The sequence below is a fragment of the Ambystoma mexicanum genome, chromosome 11 (genome assembly GCF_040938575.1).
Source record: "Ambystoma mexicanum isolate Mex_15411 chromosome 11, UKY_AmexF1_1, whole genome shotgun sequence".
NCBI lineage: Eukaryota > Metazoa > Chordata > Amphibia > Caudata > Ambystomatidae > Ambystoma > Ambystoma mexicanum.
The window spans coordinates 600,099,227-600,116,507 of NC_090934.1; the positions used below are offsets into that span (position 1 = coordinate 600,099,227).

At 47.9% G+C, this 17,281-nt stretch overlaps 1 protein-coding gene across 8 annotated transcripts in view; it reads left to right on the plus strand.

Moving 5' to 3' along the window:
* The window catches only part of NAV2 (neuron navigator 2), a 972,027-nt gene that overhangs the window by 125,730 nt on the left and 829,016 nt on the right, over positions 1 to 17,281 (plus strand). The window contains exon 1 of one of the 8 annotated variants that reach the window (XM_069623471.1): positions 1,524 to 1,798. The exons of the other annotated variants lie outside the window; for them this stretch is intronic. Coding sequence (XP_069479572.1) covers positions 1,748 to 1,798 — 51 coding nt within the window. The 5' untranslated portion in view covers positions 1,524 to 1,747. Of the gene's footprint in view, positions 1 to 1,523; positions 1,799 to 17,281 lie in introns of those variants that run through there. 8 annotated transcript variants of the gene reach the window in all.

Genomic DNA, 17,281 nt, shown 5'->3' on the forward strand with positions numbered 1-17,281 from the left:
ACCTCTTCTCCCTTATTGTGAAGAACATTTCAGTGTTCATCCAGTAAAGTTCTTTTCACAGAGCTCTCGAGCACTTCTCACCGAACTCTGAAACTTTGGACTCTGAGGCTCTCCGTACTCTGCTCGGACTTGCTTCTCACCCAAGTTTCTGGGATTCTGCTCACACTGGGCTCTTGAGCTCTCCTCCAATGGTACCCTCATTGAGAAGCGTGTCAGAACCCTGTCAGGAGATCCTCATTGCCATGGGTGTAATTTTAGGGGGGGACAGGGGTGTTTGTCCCCCCCAACTTTCATGGCACACCATTGTGTCCCCATTCATTTGGCTGGGGCACCTTTTCTTCAGATGTCATGCCCCCCCCCAACATTTTCAGCAAAGTTACTCCACTGCTCATTGCACTGAGGGTTCAGTACAACTCCTGTGAGGGATACCTTATTGCACTCTCAATCACTCCTCACAAAGAGCTCTGAAGCTGTTCTCCTAAAAGGCTCTGAGTAGTCCTTGCGCGGGGCCCTGTGGCTCTCCTTGCGCGGGGCCCTGTGGCTCTCCTTGCGCGGGGCCCTGTGGCTCTCCTTGCGCGGGGCCCTGTGGCTCTCCTTGCGCGGGGCCCTGTGGCTCTCCTTGCGCGGGGCCCTGTGGCTCTCCTTGCGCGGGGCCCTGTGGCTCTCCTTGCGCGGGGCCCTGCGGCTCTCCTTGCGCGGGGCCCTGCGGCTCTCCTTGCGCGGGGCCCTGCGGCTCTCCTTGCGCGGGGCCCTGCGGCTCTCCTTGCGCGGGGCCCTGCGGCTCTGCTTGCACAGGGCCCTGCGGCTCTGCTTGCACAGGGCCCTGCGGCTCTGCTTGCACAGGGCCCTGCGGCTCTGCTTGCACAGGGCACTGCGGCTCTGCTTGCACAGGGCCGTGCAGCTCTCCTTGCAAAGGGCTCTGAGGGCGTCCTCACTCTGGATGCTGATGCTCTCCCTGTGAAGGACTCTGAGGGTCGCCTAACACACTTTGAAACTCCTCACACAGTGCTCTGAAGCTCTGCTTACACGGGGCTTTGAAACTTTAAATGCAAAGGTCTCTGAAGCTCTACTTGTGGGGGGGGGGGCTCTGAAGCTGTCCTCGCACAAGGATACAAAGCTCTCCTGAAAGTACTCGGATGACCACCCCACGCATTGCTTTGAAACTCCTCATCCAGGGGCCAGGGCCCCAAAGCTTTCTCGCCCAGCGCTCTATAGCCGCCCTGTACAGGACCCTGCGCCTCTTCACAGGGCTCTAATACTGTCCTCGCGCAGGACCCCGAACCCTCTCACACTCAGGCCGCTGAAATACTCTCAATCGCCCCCGAATCCTCACGGGCTCCAACGCGCTCCTCACACAGGGTTAATCGCGCGCCTCCACGAGACGCTGGCACAGCCCATTGAACCTTGAATGCCCAATCTGTGCAGCGTTTGCCTGCAGGGGGAGGGGAGCACTCCTTGTCCCGCTCTCCTCCTCTCACTCCCAGCTGCCTCCTCGGAGTTGCTGATTAGGGCCCGGAGGGGGGAGGAGGGGGAGGAGGGAGTCGTGTCCCACGTTCTTCTTTATGGTGCCCTGAGAGCTCGGACCAATGGACCAGGGGCAACAGAGAGGTGGCCTGCCCTGGAGAAGGGGCTCAGAGGGCCACCGCCACACCTGGAGCACGGTGGCCTGGGCCTATGCGTGACCCGGACTCTGGAACCTGGGTGCCCCCCAGCAGGTGCTTCCCGGCCGCCCCTCTCCAGGCGGAAGATGAACGTGATGCTGTGGCGTTGGGAGCAGAATAACAGCACCATGAAACTGGTGAGCCATCCCGTGCAAGTGGCGCTCACGCATTTGCAACGCCCGCCAAGCCCTCGGTTGTTATTTGATTATATTTCACCGGAAGGCACCGTAGGAGAACCTTGCCCCCTTTACATATTTTAAACGGAGTTTGTTATTGTTTGCATTAAGCAGCTCAAAAATCGTTGTAAAAACTGAAACACTACATACTTGAGATGTTTTGTGCTAGAAACGGGTTAGTGGATGCCTTGGGTACGTTGCATGTTGACAGAAGTGCGTGGTTATCAGAAAGGCGGCGGAAAAAGGAACACATTGGTCCCTTCGGGGCACAAATTTCATACTGAGCTGCTTGCTCGGCTGTGCCGGGAGAGCCGGTCTCTAGCAGGGAGGTTGGGCTTTGTAGTTGCATTTTCAATCCGTGTTGCCACCCGCTCCCAAGCTGGAACACAGCGCTACATCCCGAGCAGGGACTGCTCGCCACCTCCCGCTGCCCGCAGCACAGAGGACACCAGGAAACTGTGCACATCTGCTCGGCTGCCCGGACCCGAGACCGCTGCCTCGGGCAGGGTTAATGATATGGAAGATCAACAAACTACACACACACACACGCACAAACACACACAAACACACACACGAGCACACCTCTCCCTCTACACACATACCATGCGAACACACACACAGGCACACACCTCTCCCTCTACACACATACCATGTGAACACACACCTCTCCCTCTACACACATACCATGCGAACACACACCTCTCCATCTACACACATACCATGCGAACACACACACAGGCACACACCTCTCCCTCTACACACATACCATGCGAACACACACACACACAGGCAAACACCTCTCCCTCTACACACATACCATGTGAACACACACAGGCACGCACGTGTTTTGTTTATGATGCTTGCTTTGGTTACTTGACAGTACCGTAGCGCCGCCCATTGGGTTTTGCGTCTCCGCGCGCTGCACTTTGTAGAATGATAAATGATGGATAAGTATTGCGGTACTGTAGATGTTAGCCTGGCTAGTTGGTGGCATCTGCAGTTATTAAGCAGGTGGAATAGGTCTGCCCCTTTTTTTTTAAACACACACGTCTACATTTCCCAATTGACTGAACGTTCTTTATCTTAAAACATCCCTCACTCCAGTGCTGCTCAGTGTTTTCAACTTCTGTTGCAAAGTACCGGAACGTCGTCTTTTTTACAATTACGGAGCTTCTGAAAGGTAGGCGTGCCCACCCCCGGGCCTGGCATATGGCTGCGCTCGCCCTGTCTGCTGGTCTGCATTGCCTGGCGGGGAATATCATATTTAGGAAATGGCGACTCTCTGAGCCAATGGGAAGGCCCGACATATCCTGTCATTGTCCAGCCAGAGACCCAAAACTAGAAACACATATACTGCCTGATTTGTAAACAACACTTGCCAGTAGCTGATTGTGCCCCAATCCCGGGGAGCTGGGTGGTCATCAAAGTTCGTTGTGGGGCTAGACTAGGGCACAGGCAACAAAGGGCGTGCCCCTGAGAAAAGGGGAAGGCCTTCATCTCCATCCATGGTGCCTTCAGGTGCCAGCGATATCAAGCGGACTCTTCTGACCACAGCAAGCCGGATGGAGCCCCGGAGAAGCCAGTTTGCAAGTGACATGTGATAAACCAATTGAAAATTCAAATCTCTGTTCACCGAATAGCCGGAATTGGCTGTCCCAAAGCACCCGGGGCTGCTTGGGGTGTGTAGCGCCAAATGGCATATTGGCTCTGCTTCCAAATATAGGAGCGTCCAGTCCACAGAGGTAACAAATGGAGTCCTTCCTACAACGCATATCAACTGCTCTGAGAAGTGATTTCTCGGGACAGTGGTGGTGGGAGGCTCCTGGATGATATGCGCCACCTATAAGCCACAACAATTGCATTGGAGTACAGGTAGGAGGGAGATGAGGGACTCATAGTTTGTTGGCGTTTTTTGTTATTTACCCACCGATTGAAGGCCTGTGACCGTATTAATCCCTATGGCCATTTCCACCCACTGCCTGCCTCATCCTGCCCTAAATACATCCTCCAGGCATCTCTTTCAGCTTGCTCCATCAAGCAGTAATATCAAACTTTAGCCTGCCAGTGTTTTTCTAAACAGTCTGCTGAGAGTTAATGGCTACTGGGGTATTAAATATGTCTTAACTAAGGGTGCCTTCAGCCTCTAGATTAGATATGTTCCATGCACTGAAATCCTGTTAAAAACGAGCAAGGACAAGCCAACAGTGTTGACTTGAGGTATAAGATAAGCCTTTGCCAGGTGCTGGCATCAGATGCCCAGGTATTTGCTCCATTTCCAGCTGTTGCAATCTTTTGGCCAGTTAGTACCATAATAATCAGTGCCTTGCAAATCTCTATCCCATGCCTACCCACAGGCCCAAACTGTTGGCTTTGCCAATGCTTGTTAATTTTGCATGGATAAACCACATCAAAGGCTAGAGTAGATCTAAGCCGGGAAGAAGCTGTACCAGGAGGGATAGAGGTGTCTATGGTGTCATGCGTGGGAGCTAAGAACTAATGACAATGGAATGCAGGATTGAGGAAAGAATGGGTGCCAGGGAAAACAAAGGTGCGTTCGAGGTGAATGCCGTGGAACGATAGAAACCTTCATGTGGATCAGCCACAGCCAACACCTGAGATGATCACACAAGTTCACTAATGTAAGATGGTGGATGAGGCGTGACATCATAAATGGAACGGAGATCAGCGTCCCGCGATTCATGCGTGTATCCGTACCATTGGTGGATTATGAACCTTCAAACGGGCACGAGACCCTCAAAGCACAGATGTAAACATTTCTAGCAGAGTGAAGGGGGCATTTAGTAAATGTCAACTCTTCCGTGCTGTGGTGCTGCCCACTGGTCCATTTCAATGAGAGTCAACAGCAGTCAATCGTGTTTATTTTTTATATTTTTTAATGAAAACTACAATGTATGGTTGGATTTGTAGGACTATAATTATTATGTGGAAAACAAAACCCCAGGACCCAGAATCCAAAGTGTGATTAGGTGAAAAGTCAAGTGCGGCTGATGGTGCCCCTCCAGACATGGTGTCGGCTATGCCACCGGTAAGCAAAGTAGCAAATCACTGGAAGTCTTACTTGATCACTGTTCTGACTTCTCAGCTGGAGCCACCCACCTGTCTTTAGTGGTAGGAGGGGGAGAGAATGCCATAGCATGGCATGGGGGCCATGTAGCCGGCCATTGATCATTTGCAATAACTTCTGCTTGATCCACGGTCATGAAGAGTTGTAACACAGAGCTTCTACGTCTGCCCTCTTCCCCTTATGTAACACTATTACCAGAGGAGTCATTTTGGTTCTGATGATGTGGGTGTGTAGAAGGTATTTTCCCACATCGGTCAATGGTATTCCCCACCCGTTACTTCGCCCGGTAATCTCTGTCTGCACTTACTTCATCAATGTTCACTTTGCCAGATGTTTACTTTGCATGCATTTGTTGATTCATGCCTTTACGTCATCTATATCTGCACACTGTGCAGGTGGCAGAGGGGAAGAATATAGGGTAGAAAATAAGAGTCAGTAATAACAAAGTGAATTCTGGGACAAGTGAAAGAGAGGAGACGTAAAGGCATGGAGAAGTAAGTGCCAAAGTGGCTGTTTTGCAAAGTGTATGCAGTCAAAGTAAAGGCATACATCCACTCTGAATCGGGTACAGTGGTCCCTTCCCAACTTTTTGATGGCTGTCGATCAGAGCACCATACTACCTCACTTTAGCCTGACTTGGCATCAGAGTGATGATCCAATTGTGGGTGCTGGGACTCACGTGGCATTCAGCCATTCTGTGCCCACAACCTAGTGGCAAATCAAAGTGTATATACACAACATATTGGCTGTTAAGTCTCGGCATGGATTTTGTAGAAGCAGGCCTCATGAGTCCATGAGACATTCTTCCGCCATACCAGCAGCAGAAGAATTTCCTTTGCTGAGTCGGTTCCTTTCTGCCCCTTGCGTGTCCTGCAGCGAGAAAGAAATGGGCGAGTTGGCTGCTGATTCACCAGCTACACCTATGAACCCGTAGGCCCTTTAAGACGAGGTAACAGTATCTGAGATGGATGGGGATGCAGATCTTACTCGAACATCAATAATCAGACTGACTGAGGAAGTTGGCAAAACATAACTGTTTTTTATTGCAATTGTCTAAAACAGGGAGATCAATGGACGCCGCACAAGTATTCTCTCTCTCTCAACACACTTCATAAAAAAGCATTCTTTTATAGCAAAACCTTCGTCATCGCTGATGTCATAGTAGGTGGCAAAATAAGCAAAACCTACAAAGGTTTGTGATGGGCTTAAAGGGAACATCTAAGTATACTTTCTATGGGGTATAGGATCGTGATTGGGTCTCTAAGGTCAGGTGTACAGCTATGCCTACCCCTAGTGCAAGTCCTCTTCTGTTTCATGAAAATACACGTTTCATTGGCTTTCAAACTATAGGGCTCTCTGCTACATGGCCCTCTATAATTGGTTGGCACGCTTGTACCCTTCTGGAATAGTCCACTCGCTAGCAGCACACAAGCTGGTACCCCAGGTGCTGGAGGGTTGGCATTGTCATTCCTCCCCACCCAATTAGCCCAACCTCTATCATCACTCCTACTGTCTGCCATTGAATTAGTCCTTTGAACTCGGCCTTGCAAGTATCACTGTGGCATGAGAATAAAAGGGAGTGTGAGCATGGCCTTATCTTCTGGTCTCGGTGTAGCTCGCCCCAAGTCCATTTCCAACTTTATCATGTGACAGGAGACCGTGTTTTGAGCACCTTTGTTGTATTTAATACTATTAAATGAATAAAACCTGGCACTTCTAGTGTTTTTCCATTACACCTCAACAGGAGCTCGGTTCGCTTTTCACATTCATTGTATCTTCTCGAATAGATAACCAGGTTCTTGGCGGCCCCAACTCTCGACACTGGGCAAGACAAGCCTTCTTGAATCTTCCTTCGCCGTCAGCGGTTTTATTCGAACGCGCCATACTTTCAGCCCTTCTGTTAATGGGGTCCTAGTTTGCTAAAATGTGTAATGGAACATCCAGATTCTATACACACTTATATATTGGCGACACCGCCTGCAGTGTGGGATGTTTCACCCACACATCCAAGCCCTACAACATAATTGTACATTACTAGCAGCGGAAACATCATAATGGCCACCGGAAAGCATGCTGCTTGCCAGAAATCATCCAAAAATGCACAGGGAAAACATGAAAAATAGGTTGCCATCCATTTTCGCCTCTGTCAATGTTAATACAGGAGACCGTTGTCAGACCCTATCCTTTGGCTGCACACAGAGAAAAACCAGTGCAAAGGAATATGATGCTGTTCAAAATCCGTTTTAATTGATGTCAAAAATTGCTAAAATCATGGGCACGAAACCACCAAACAAAAAAATCTAACTTCTGGTTGGGTGTTCTACATTACTCTACTGCAGAATCCACATCAATACAATGTTAGCAAGGATCATATGCCATCAAGTAAAATCCCCTTTTTTAAATGTATTAATTCAAGACAGCTGCCAAAAATGGGTGCAATACCAGTGTTTGCCACTGACCGGTGCTGGTGATCTAAACTCTGACAGGAGACCTGTATTTCAGGAGCTGAAAAGGAACCTGAGTTAGCTGGGACTTCAACGCCTTGCTTGTCCCCGGGAAGCCTTCAGTTTCTGTTAATCAAATGGAGAGTGGCACCCTGGTCTGCTGACCTCAGTCAAGACAATAGACTCTTTCAGTTAAACAGAATATGCTAATTTGGATGTGCCTGAATAACTGCTCTGGGGAAAGGCAAGACATCTGATCTCTGTCCCCGCCTCCAGGAACTTGGTTCTGACTCAAACAAATGGGTGTACTGAAGGGGAGTCAAATGTATATTTTATTAAATTGCTTATAAAATATTGTATCAAGCTGACAGAAATGTACAATTTGGGGATTCTTAATATGAAAAATGCCCCCACAATTTGAGACTAAGCTCAACTCCGTACAATGTTCTGAGACCAAACCCCATAATTATTAATATTGCAGACACTGGGATTATACTAGAGAATTGAAAACTTACTGTGATGTGCCCAGAGAGGGTGGGTACCTCTGTGGAAGATTTGATGAAAAACCAATATGGCGAAATCCACTAAAAGCGCAAAATGTTGTCGTTTCTGAACCCAAGCTCATAGAAACATGTGCCTTGAACCGAACTGTACCTTAAGCAATCTATGATGTGTACATGTAATTTCAACAACTTGTGTATCTGGGAAATATGTGTTTTGGGTAAAATTGATTTTCTATAAGAAACCAAAGGGGAGTGTTCTTTCCTTAAAGCCATAAAAACGATAGCTGATGTAAAAACAAACCTACTTCTTGGCTCAGTGAGGTCAGGTGGATTCAAAGAGAGGGGCGTTAGATAAGGGTTTATCATCCAGATTTAAGAACTTGACATAAAAATATATAAATAAGGGCTTCCACTAGGCATTCCAGACTAGGCATTGACTTAGTGGGATTGCTAGATTGAAGTCAGTTACAGCAGTCTATTCAGTATGTAGAGCCAGCCTTATGATTACTTGGTCGACCTGCGTTACTGCATCTGTACTATTGTAAAATGGTTTTGCATTTTCTTCAGTGTTTCTCCGCACATGCAATCTTCAATTTGCTTACGAAATGTTGCTCAATTCTTTACTTCACCATCAGATTCTATACGGTCTATTCATCTTCATTGGCATCTCTTCTGGATGCGTCATTTCTACTTCATGTGATGTCACCAGTCTTCTCTTTCGTTCATCTTCACACATCTTCCGCAACTTCCTTCAGAAGACTCATTTCTTTGTGGATACATCATATAGGGTTTCTTAATGTATACCTTCTTTCAAGGACTCTTCACAGTATAGGTACCATCACTGGCGGCGTGCAAGTTGCAATTTTGGGTTTCCAACATATAGGCAAAATCGGGGCGGGACGTTCAGTAGAAGCACTTGGCTCCCCCTCTACACCTACTGTGGGAATGACAATCAACCTTTGTTACGCAGAGGAGCAAGCAGAGGTGCGGAACAAGCGTAGGCGCAGAAGCAAGGGTTGGTGATAGAAGAATTCGAGCAGAGGTTAGACAAGGTGAAGGAATTAGATCATTATGGTTGATCTTTACATATGTTTTATCAATGACAAATCTGATGGAACTTGTCCTCTGGCATCAAGCAGAGGCCGTAACCCAGGCATGGAGCTTCACCTGAAGGCCGTTCTCCTCCTTGGATTTCCTCATAGTCTACAGCACTTGTTGCCGTTATCTATTCCTGGATACACAGTACAAAATGGCAGATCAGTGAAGAATGTCGACTCTCGGCCTTTGCTTCATTTCTGAAGGTAGCATCCCATCTCGTCTACTTTAATGCCTTTGTCTTGACCTCTCCTATACATGAGTCCCTTTTTAATCACTTTGTTGAGTACTGCAGATTTTCCACCTATGAGGGACTCTTTTTCTGATTGCTATGTGCGGGCACTACATTTCCTCCTCTACCCTTTATTCAGCCTCCTGCTGATTGCAGAATAGGTTGCCTTCCTTCGTGGTCGTTCAGGCGGCGGTCATGCTTTTTCCATTATGGCTCCTGTATTCTACCATTGCAAACACAGGAAGATACAGTCAGAAACACAACTTTTCTTTTCTCCCACCACAGAGCTCTCCTTCCCCCTCCACAGGCTAGTTTATGTGGCTGTTGAGGTGTGGACTAGCCCTATGTTGCTGCTTTCAAAGCCTGTGGAATGCTTTTACAACCTCTGTGATTTCGCCAATCTGCCCATCAATGAAGGAAGCCGCGTGTACACGGAATCGCCTCAACCTGTTTTGGGAGAGGAACGAATGAGATGAATGTTCAGAAAAGATGAGCTTTGAACCTCTTTCTAAAGGCCAGCTGGCATTCTTGACTGCATATAGTCTTTAATGCCACAAAGACTGAGATAAACCTTGCAGGTGCCTCGGAGTGGCCAGTTGATATCTGGCCTTCTGCCATGAACTCTGTCCAGCTCCAGTTGCCCAGGTGCAGAACGTGGGCATCTCAATGGATGCCAAGTGATCTCTAGAGCCTCAAATTGCCGCCATCTCCAAAATGGGGTTTTGTACTTTGTGACTACATGGAGGAATAGTTCTCTTTCTTGAAACCATTCATGCAGTGCAGGCTGTGCTAGCGCCTGTATTGTGGGCGGCAGGCCCAGTGAGGGACACCAGACACACACATTCTTTGGAAGGCATTAGGCCACATTTATTCAATTTCTTTACATCATCAAAATGCGACAGTACAAAACATCATCAAATTATTATGTCATCAATGACATCATCATTCATGTCATAATTACATCATAATTAATTGCTTTTGCATGGGGGAGTGGTAGTAGCCATCGCCCCCACGCTCCAGGAGGGGCCCTGAGGGAAATATGTGACCCCCTAAACTGACCAGCCCCTCAGACCCACTCCCACTTTACACATACTGATGAGGAGCACTTGTAGGTGCCTTTCCCCGGCTTACTGCGTGTGAGAGAAAATAAAATAACCACCCCTTGTCGGGGAAGGAGGCACTGAGACCCGGCTGCAAGAGTTCAAAGGATGGTTTATTTCTCCAGCTAGGAAATAACCCAAAAAACTCCCACCAACATTTACATCAGTGCTTGTATATATATTAATTAAAGTAACTCTAACAAAAAATGCTAAATGGACCCGATTGGCCAGGCGGTGTGGTGCTGTAGGTGTGGGTGGCATCTCTTCCTTCTGGTTGGCTGAGTGGCTGACGAGATGACGGACGTCAAATATCTTGTGCTCCACGCAGGTCAAGGTCCGGTCACTAATATGTTGCATTCGAAAAACACTAAATAACAAATTATCTAAAACATTTTATGCTACTTTTCATATTTCTACACAAGTTACACATAACAATTATTGTCAGTACAATTGGGTCATTCGTGGCTTTAATTGGAGGCCTTGACCTTATTGGGCATGTAAAAGAATCACGCTGAGTTTCACATATCTGCTAAGGTTTTAGACCTATTAGTATAAGTAAAAACATATATTGTGGTAAGATGCTTAAGGTTAGTAGTGGGTGTGTTGGGTGGGTTTCGCAGCGCAGGCGAGGGTCTGGCACTTGAAAGAAAATACCTTACGGGGAGCGCAGGGTCAAGATGGCAATAAATTGTTCTTAATGGGGATGGGTGGCTGGCATGTTTATGGGAATGAATCGAGCAGAAAGTGCTTCGCTCATTCTGGTTCACATGCTGGTTCTCAGGCGAGCAGTGATCTCAGAGGAAGAAAACTGTATAATATTGGTTGTTGCAACTTTCTCCGGCTTCTGCGTGAGAATAGAAGCGCAGAGCTTTCCTTCGCAGGGGGAGTGCAAGGTTGGGGCCAGCCAGCTGCCTGCGCGCCTTGTGTGTGTCTCTCTGTCCTTAGCTGCTACGGTGGAAGGGGAGCTGAGCATTGCTGTACTATCGCAGTGAGGCCTGTTTACCCAAGATCGAGTCGAAAGGGGGCACAAAAGATGGATGCCCCGTGTCCTGCTCAGTAGTCCCATCTATGTAGCAGTCAACCGTGGTCAACTTTACATAAGGGCAAGGGGCAATCCCACTACCGGAGGCACGTGGTCCAAGCCCTGTACTGAGGAGCGTACGACGCGAGGGGGCCTGAGGACCTCTCGTTCCCATACACACTCTATGACCACCTGGCATGACACCTCAGTGTTCCATGCCGAACCTAGGGCCCTAAACTGAATCAGCTATTAATCTCCCTTCCAGTCACCCAGATGGTGGAGTCCATAGCTCAATTCAATTCAATGCAATGTGCCCCAATCTACTGCCACAGGCCTACCAGCCCCTGCCACCCCCTGACTGAACAGTACTTGTGCTCCTTTCTCAAGAGCAACTATGGCCAAAAGCCATGTCCTCCAACCCATTGCACCCTGATAAGAACCACCTCTTCTCTGCCCTGATGTGCCCCCCACCTATGGGATGCTCCGTGCCATGGTTACCCTCCTCTCGTTATGCAGCCCTTCAATCGTACATACATATACCACGAAACTCGCCCCCATTTTCCAGGTGCCAGTGGTAGAAGCCACACAGGAGTTCTTTGATGCGTCCTTCAGATTGGGCCGACCACCATATTCCTCTTCTCCATTGTGAGGCCCACCAACCATACCACCACCTGAAGCATTACCCTTGGTTGCACCGATGGCCGATCCTCCGGCCCGGATGCCCAAGGTCATTCTCCCGGTCATTGGGTGTCATCAAGAGATAAAAAACAGGACATGCTAACACCTATGAGCTGCTAGACCCACCAAGACAATGACCAGCCAGCATTGGCGGGTGGGAGGGAGGGTGGTTGCGCACCACCACCGCGCCCAAACCCTTTACGATCGCTAGGATCCCTAATCCTCTGTGCCTGAAAAAGAATGCCGCCTTTGCAGCTCACCGGTCCCGGGCTGGCCAAAAGAGGGGGAGAGCACTATCTGCCCCCTCTCTTTATACTCACCCAGGACCCATTGAGACTGCCCTTGATAGCGGTGCGTGGTATAAATCAACATAACAGAACGGTTGCTTGATCAGCCTTAATATACAAGGCTGTGAATCTTTTGATTGTGCACACAAGGATTCACTATTATATATGATTGAATGCAGCTGGTGGGTAGTGAACACCTGTATTTCATGATGCCATACCAGGTGTGTTATTTGTTTGGTGATGATCTACTTAGTAGAGGTTATGAGGGCAGACGGACAGCCTCCCACCACCATGTGAATTCCTGGGATCTGTACCAAGATGGGAACCCAATGCAACCAAGAGAACTCATCTAAGTGACATTGTTAACCAACCCAATTGGGTTTTGTTTCCTGCTGTTTATGGACCCAAATGAGTGTTCTTAATTGCACAGAATTTGCCCAGAATCCCCAAGAAACTGCATACTTAATAGAGGGTAGACAAGAGCCCCAACTTTGTATTCAAAACTGCAGCACTAGCACCACACACACACACACACCAATCTTAACCATACGTTTTGAGAACTAGCTTGAAACTCACGTATTTTACCAACACACCTGATTCCCTTACCAACACTGACTTACAACCTTTTATATGTAGTTGTGCTTCCTTGGAACCTGTGTCTCCAAGAGACAACACAAAAGCCAAAGGTATGTTGCATACTGTACTCACATTTAATAAGGAAAGTAATTCCTACGATGTGCACAATATATATATCTGATAATGTGGGAAGAGGCTGTTATTGCGTTTACTTGCTCCTTATTTTTGTGTGCAGAATTTGTTTGTGTCTTGGGTTACAATCCCAACTTCCCCATATGACCAAAATTGTGTGACCTTTGTCAAATCAGCTTCTACATTTTGAATGGTGGGTTGCAGCCTTTGCATGGAAGTGTGGAGCCAGTGAAACATAGGCCACTTAATTGTACCCCCGCCGCCCCCTGGCATAAGCCTGAGAGGATGCATGGAGGCTCAGACCATTCACATGCAAAGGATGGGAGAGGACATCCCGCCTCACAGGTGTGCGGGAGTGGCTCTTTGTGGATGCAGATTTTGGGAACAAGGCTGTTCCTGTGTAATGCTGTGTCCCAGCAGGGGTGCCTTTGAATCCAGGACGTGAGGAAGGGGCAGCTGATCTCGGAAAAGCACGGGACAATGGGATGGCTCATGTGCACTTACTTTAGTCCTCGCGGGGGTGTGCTTTCAGTTGATTGTAGCTCCTTCGTGTGCTTCCTCTCGTTTCTAAACACTGTTTTAATAGATGTGTTTATTTCCCATTTTAGAAGAAATCAACTTAATGGGTGCATGAAGGGCTGAGTCGGCCTTGCTGGGTACTGGAAATGAGACCGCAGGCTCTCGGCGCTTAACTCGATCAAACACACAGGTGGGCATACTTGGGCACCCATCTCTGCAATGGTAGAAGCCGGCCACTTATTTAATTTGCCTAAACGAATTCTGGAACTTTTAGTATGGCTCCCCATTATAAATCCAGCACTACAAGCCCCAGAATAAAGTTAGACAGGAGTGCGTGAGTATTCCCTGGCTGGCATGAGACATGTTGCCATTTAGGCACTGGCCATGAAAGTCAAGGATTTGACTCGAGTTAGAAGTCTAATAATGGTCTAGGCCTGCACACCTGCGGCTAAACATCCGATGATTAATATTCATATAAGTATATCACAGATGCATAATTCATTTGGGTCGACATGTGCATATTGTTTTGGCCACCTGCACATATAAAAGACTACTTTAACTAGTGATTGTGCACTGGGCCACCCAGCTGGTCATGGCTTTTGCCTCCAGCACTCACCCTGTGGTGTACACTTTTATCACACTCTCCGAATCTAGCCGGGCAACATGCTGCTGTTGTACTCGATGTGCGTGAAAGCAGCCAGAAGGCAGCATGTTGGCGCTATGTGGCACGCCAGAACAACGTGTACCTCCCAGTTGCCATCGGTTCTAAGGGCATGCCCTTCTATTGCGGTGGGAAAGAGACTCTGGCTGCAGAGTGCATGTGTGCAGAGGTGTAACCCGAGCGGAAGGCTGCTGCGTGATAGGTTAAATGGCACCACTACGTCATAATGCGGCTGTAACCCGATCGAGTGGCGTGTTCTGGGCTAGGATTGTAATCCGTGTGTGCCTTGAAGCAAACACGGGGGAGTCTGAAAGGAAGTGCGGGCTCCTTAATACGCTCCCAGGTGCCAAGTATTGTTTGACCCACGCAGCCCAGATATTTAATGCATTTCCCACGGACGTTCTTTGGAATATACGCACTGCTCACCGATTCGCCTCTAGGCGCTGGGTGTGAATTTCTGGTGTCGAGTTAATGCTCGTGAGAAGTTCTGGGCAGGCAGATCTGTGAAATAAAGTCCTCCGCAAGGGTGGACCTTCTCACACAAGGCCTGTAAGCCTCCAGATGCTTTGAACTGCATCTCTGGCGGTCCTTGACCATTGACTATGCTGGGCTGATGGGAGGTGTAGTCCAAAGAATACGGAGAGCCAAAGGTTGTAGAACCCTGCTACAGAAACTTCCAGCAGACACGGGTACCATTTCGAATTGAGTTTTGTGGAGAATGTAAGACACGAGAGTCAAAATGTAGGCTTGGGCTGGGGTATGAGAAATGTGTAGCTGTTGAGGATTGTGTGGGAGAAGGCAAACCGCTTAACTCCAATGGGGACAGGGCCGTGTCCAACTAAGATGGATGCCATTCGTGTACCGCTTCCCAGACCACTCGTGTCTACCTGCACTCGGGGCTGAGAGGGGTCAGGGAAGCACTGAGTGGGTGCATCGAAGGGGCGGGAAACCCAGCATGGTCATGCAGCGATTCTGGGGGTGACAGCCGCTGTGCAAACGGTTGTATACAAATTGTTCGAGTCACAATTGCTTGAATGACAATTGACCTTTTCGCAATTGAGTGGAGCTCCGTGGAGCGCAAAACGCGTTGTTGCGCAGGCCGTGTACCATGGCGTCCTGCCTCTGTGTGTTGCTGCTCATTGTACTGAGCAAATTAAAAAATATGCTTCTGTATTATTTATCCTTTTTGAAACGATTAAAAACATCCGTATTTATTAACACAGTGTTTTTGTGTGCTTTTCGTACCCTTGGAGACTGCTATTTGTGCCTGGCCCGTGGTTCACCTTTTTCCTTCTTCTTTTGGATATATATATATATATATTTCGGTCAATTGTGAAAAGGTCAATTCGGACCCTTGAAATTAGGTTGATTATTCATTCGAACAATTGTGTTCAAACAATTTGGTTAATACCGTGCAAACATCAGCTGAAATGATCTGAATCGGAAGGGAATCTGGTTACCCACACCTGACAGTATGTCACCTCACCTCGAGGTCCCAGATTCCTGCACGGGTGCAAAAGCACTTTATTCTGTCGTGTATTGTATAATGGGCTTGTGTACAGAAAATCTATGCAGACCACTTTTGCCCAGATTTCCTCCTGCTCATGTATAAGAAACGGGAGAGAATATGATATGATAGGCTACTTATAACGCCTTAATACCAAGAGGTTTCTAAGTGCAGACGCGGGGGATCGAACCTGTGTTGCTCCGTGTCGTCTTGCTTCCAAGGCGAGCGCGTTGCCCCTGAGCTATCCTCCCGTGAAATGATTCAGTGAGTGAGGGAGAGACCTCCCCTTCTTTTCTTTGGTCATTGCAAAGTCAGTTCCATTTGTTGTAAGGGTTCTGGACACAGAGGGTACGGATCTCATTTTGTCCCAAGTCCGGTGCAAGCAGCTTTATGCCCTGTATATGTACTTTGCCAACACTTTTTTTTCTTTGTATTGTCAGGCCAACAAAATTCCACGTGTTATAGTAGTTCACAGTTTGATGGTTCTGATTTAAGTGTCTGAGATGATGAAAGGCTTCACCACACCTGTCGGGATCCAAACCTGTCCTGTTCATGTTAAAAGTTTCATCCCACTGAGTGGCAAGTTTCCTACAAAATGCAAACTGTTTGAGTGGCAATGTCCTCTTTGATCAGACCTGTAAATATGAGCATCTTATCTACAGCACTTTTAGGCGTGATTGATGTGTTATCATCAAATACCCTGAAATATTGCAGCACTCTCACTTTTTCTAACCTTGTACTCCCATTTCATAAATCTCTTAGAAGCGGCTGGTGCTGTTATCCAAAACTGCAGCGTTCAAAGATCTGTATTTGCACACTTGATCTGCCAGATTCTTATCAATCTTCATTGGGCAATTAACACGGGATAATGAATGATCACGGAACACAGTTATCAATAATCAGTTAACCTTTCGAGGACAGTTGTGAAGCTGAGGCCATGAAGTGAGAAATGGTCAAGGTTCCCACCATTAACAGCTCTTTGCACCATTTTCATTGGTTTTCGTGTGCGTCCAGAGCCAGATCAGAAGCCACCTACTGCTTTGCAAGAGTGGGGTAACTTGATGTTGATGAGTGCATGGACACACCATCATCGGGAGCGGGGACAACAACTTTCCATTGTGGGGGTCAAACAGGGAGGGGAGATTGCACTTCCTGTTGCCCCTGGTTGATGTATGGAACACACTCTGTGTGGGTATGTGCTTGTCTCGTGTGACGTGTGTCTGCCTGTGTGTCCTATGTATAGATTTATGGATGCGTACTGCAGGGGGCAAGAATTCAAGTTGCAAGCTACTAGCCAGCCATAAAAGTCACTCGCCACCTCAATTTTATACGTATGCAAAGCACACCATTTCTTGCTCGCCAAGAGTCAAACTTCAGTAGCCAGTAGCGAGTGCAAAATGTGCACCCTCGACACTGCAGCCATTCACCATGATGTCGCTCAGAGTTGGAATACACACCTAAGTTGAAAGTTACCCATCTCTACTTTGATGTTGCATATGGTCTGCCCGCATTCACATTTTGCCTCCTGCAATGTCTCCTCTGTAGAGTGGAGGCATGAGAAACTATTTACACAACAAGAGCAGGTTCCCTCACATCTCACAACA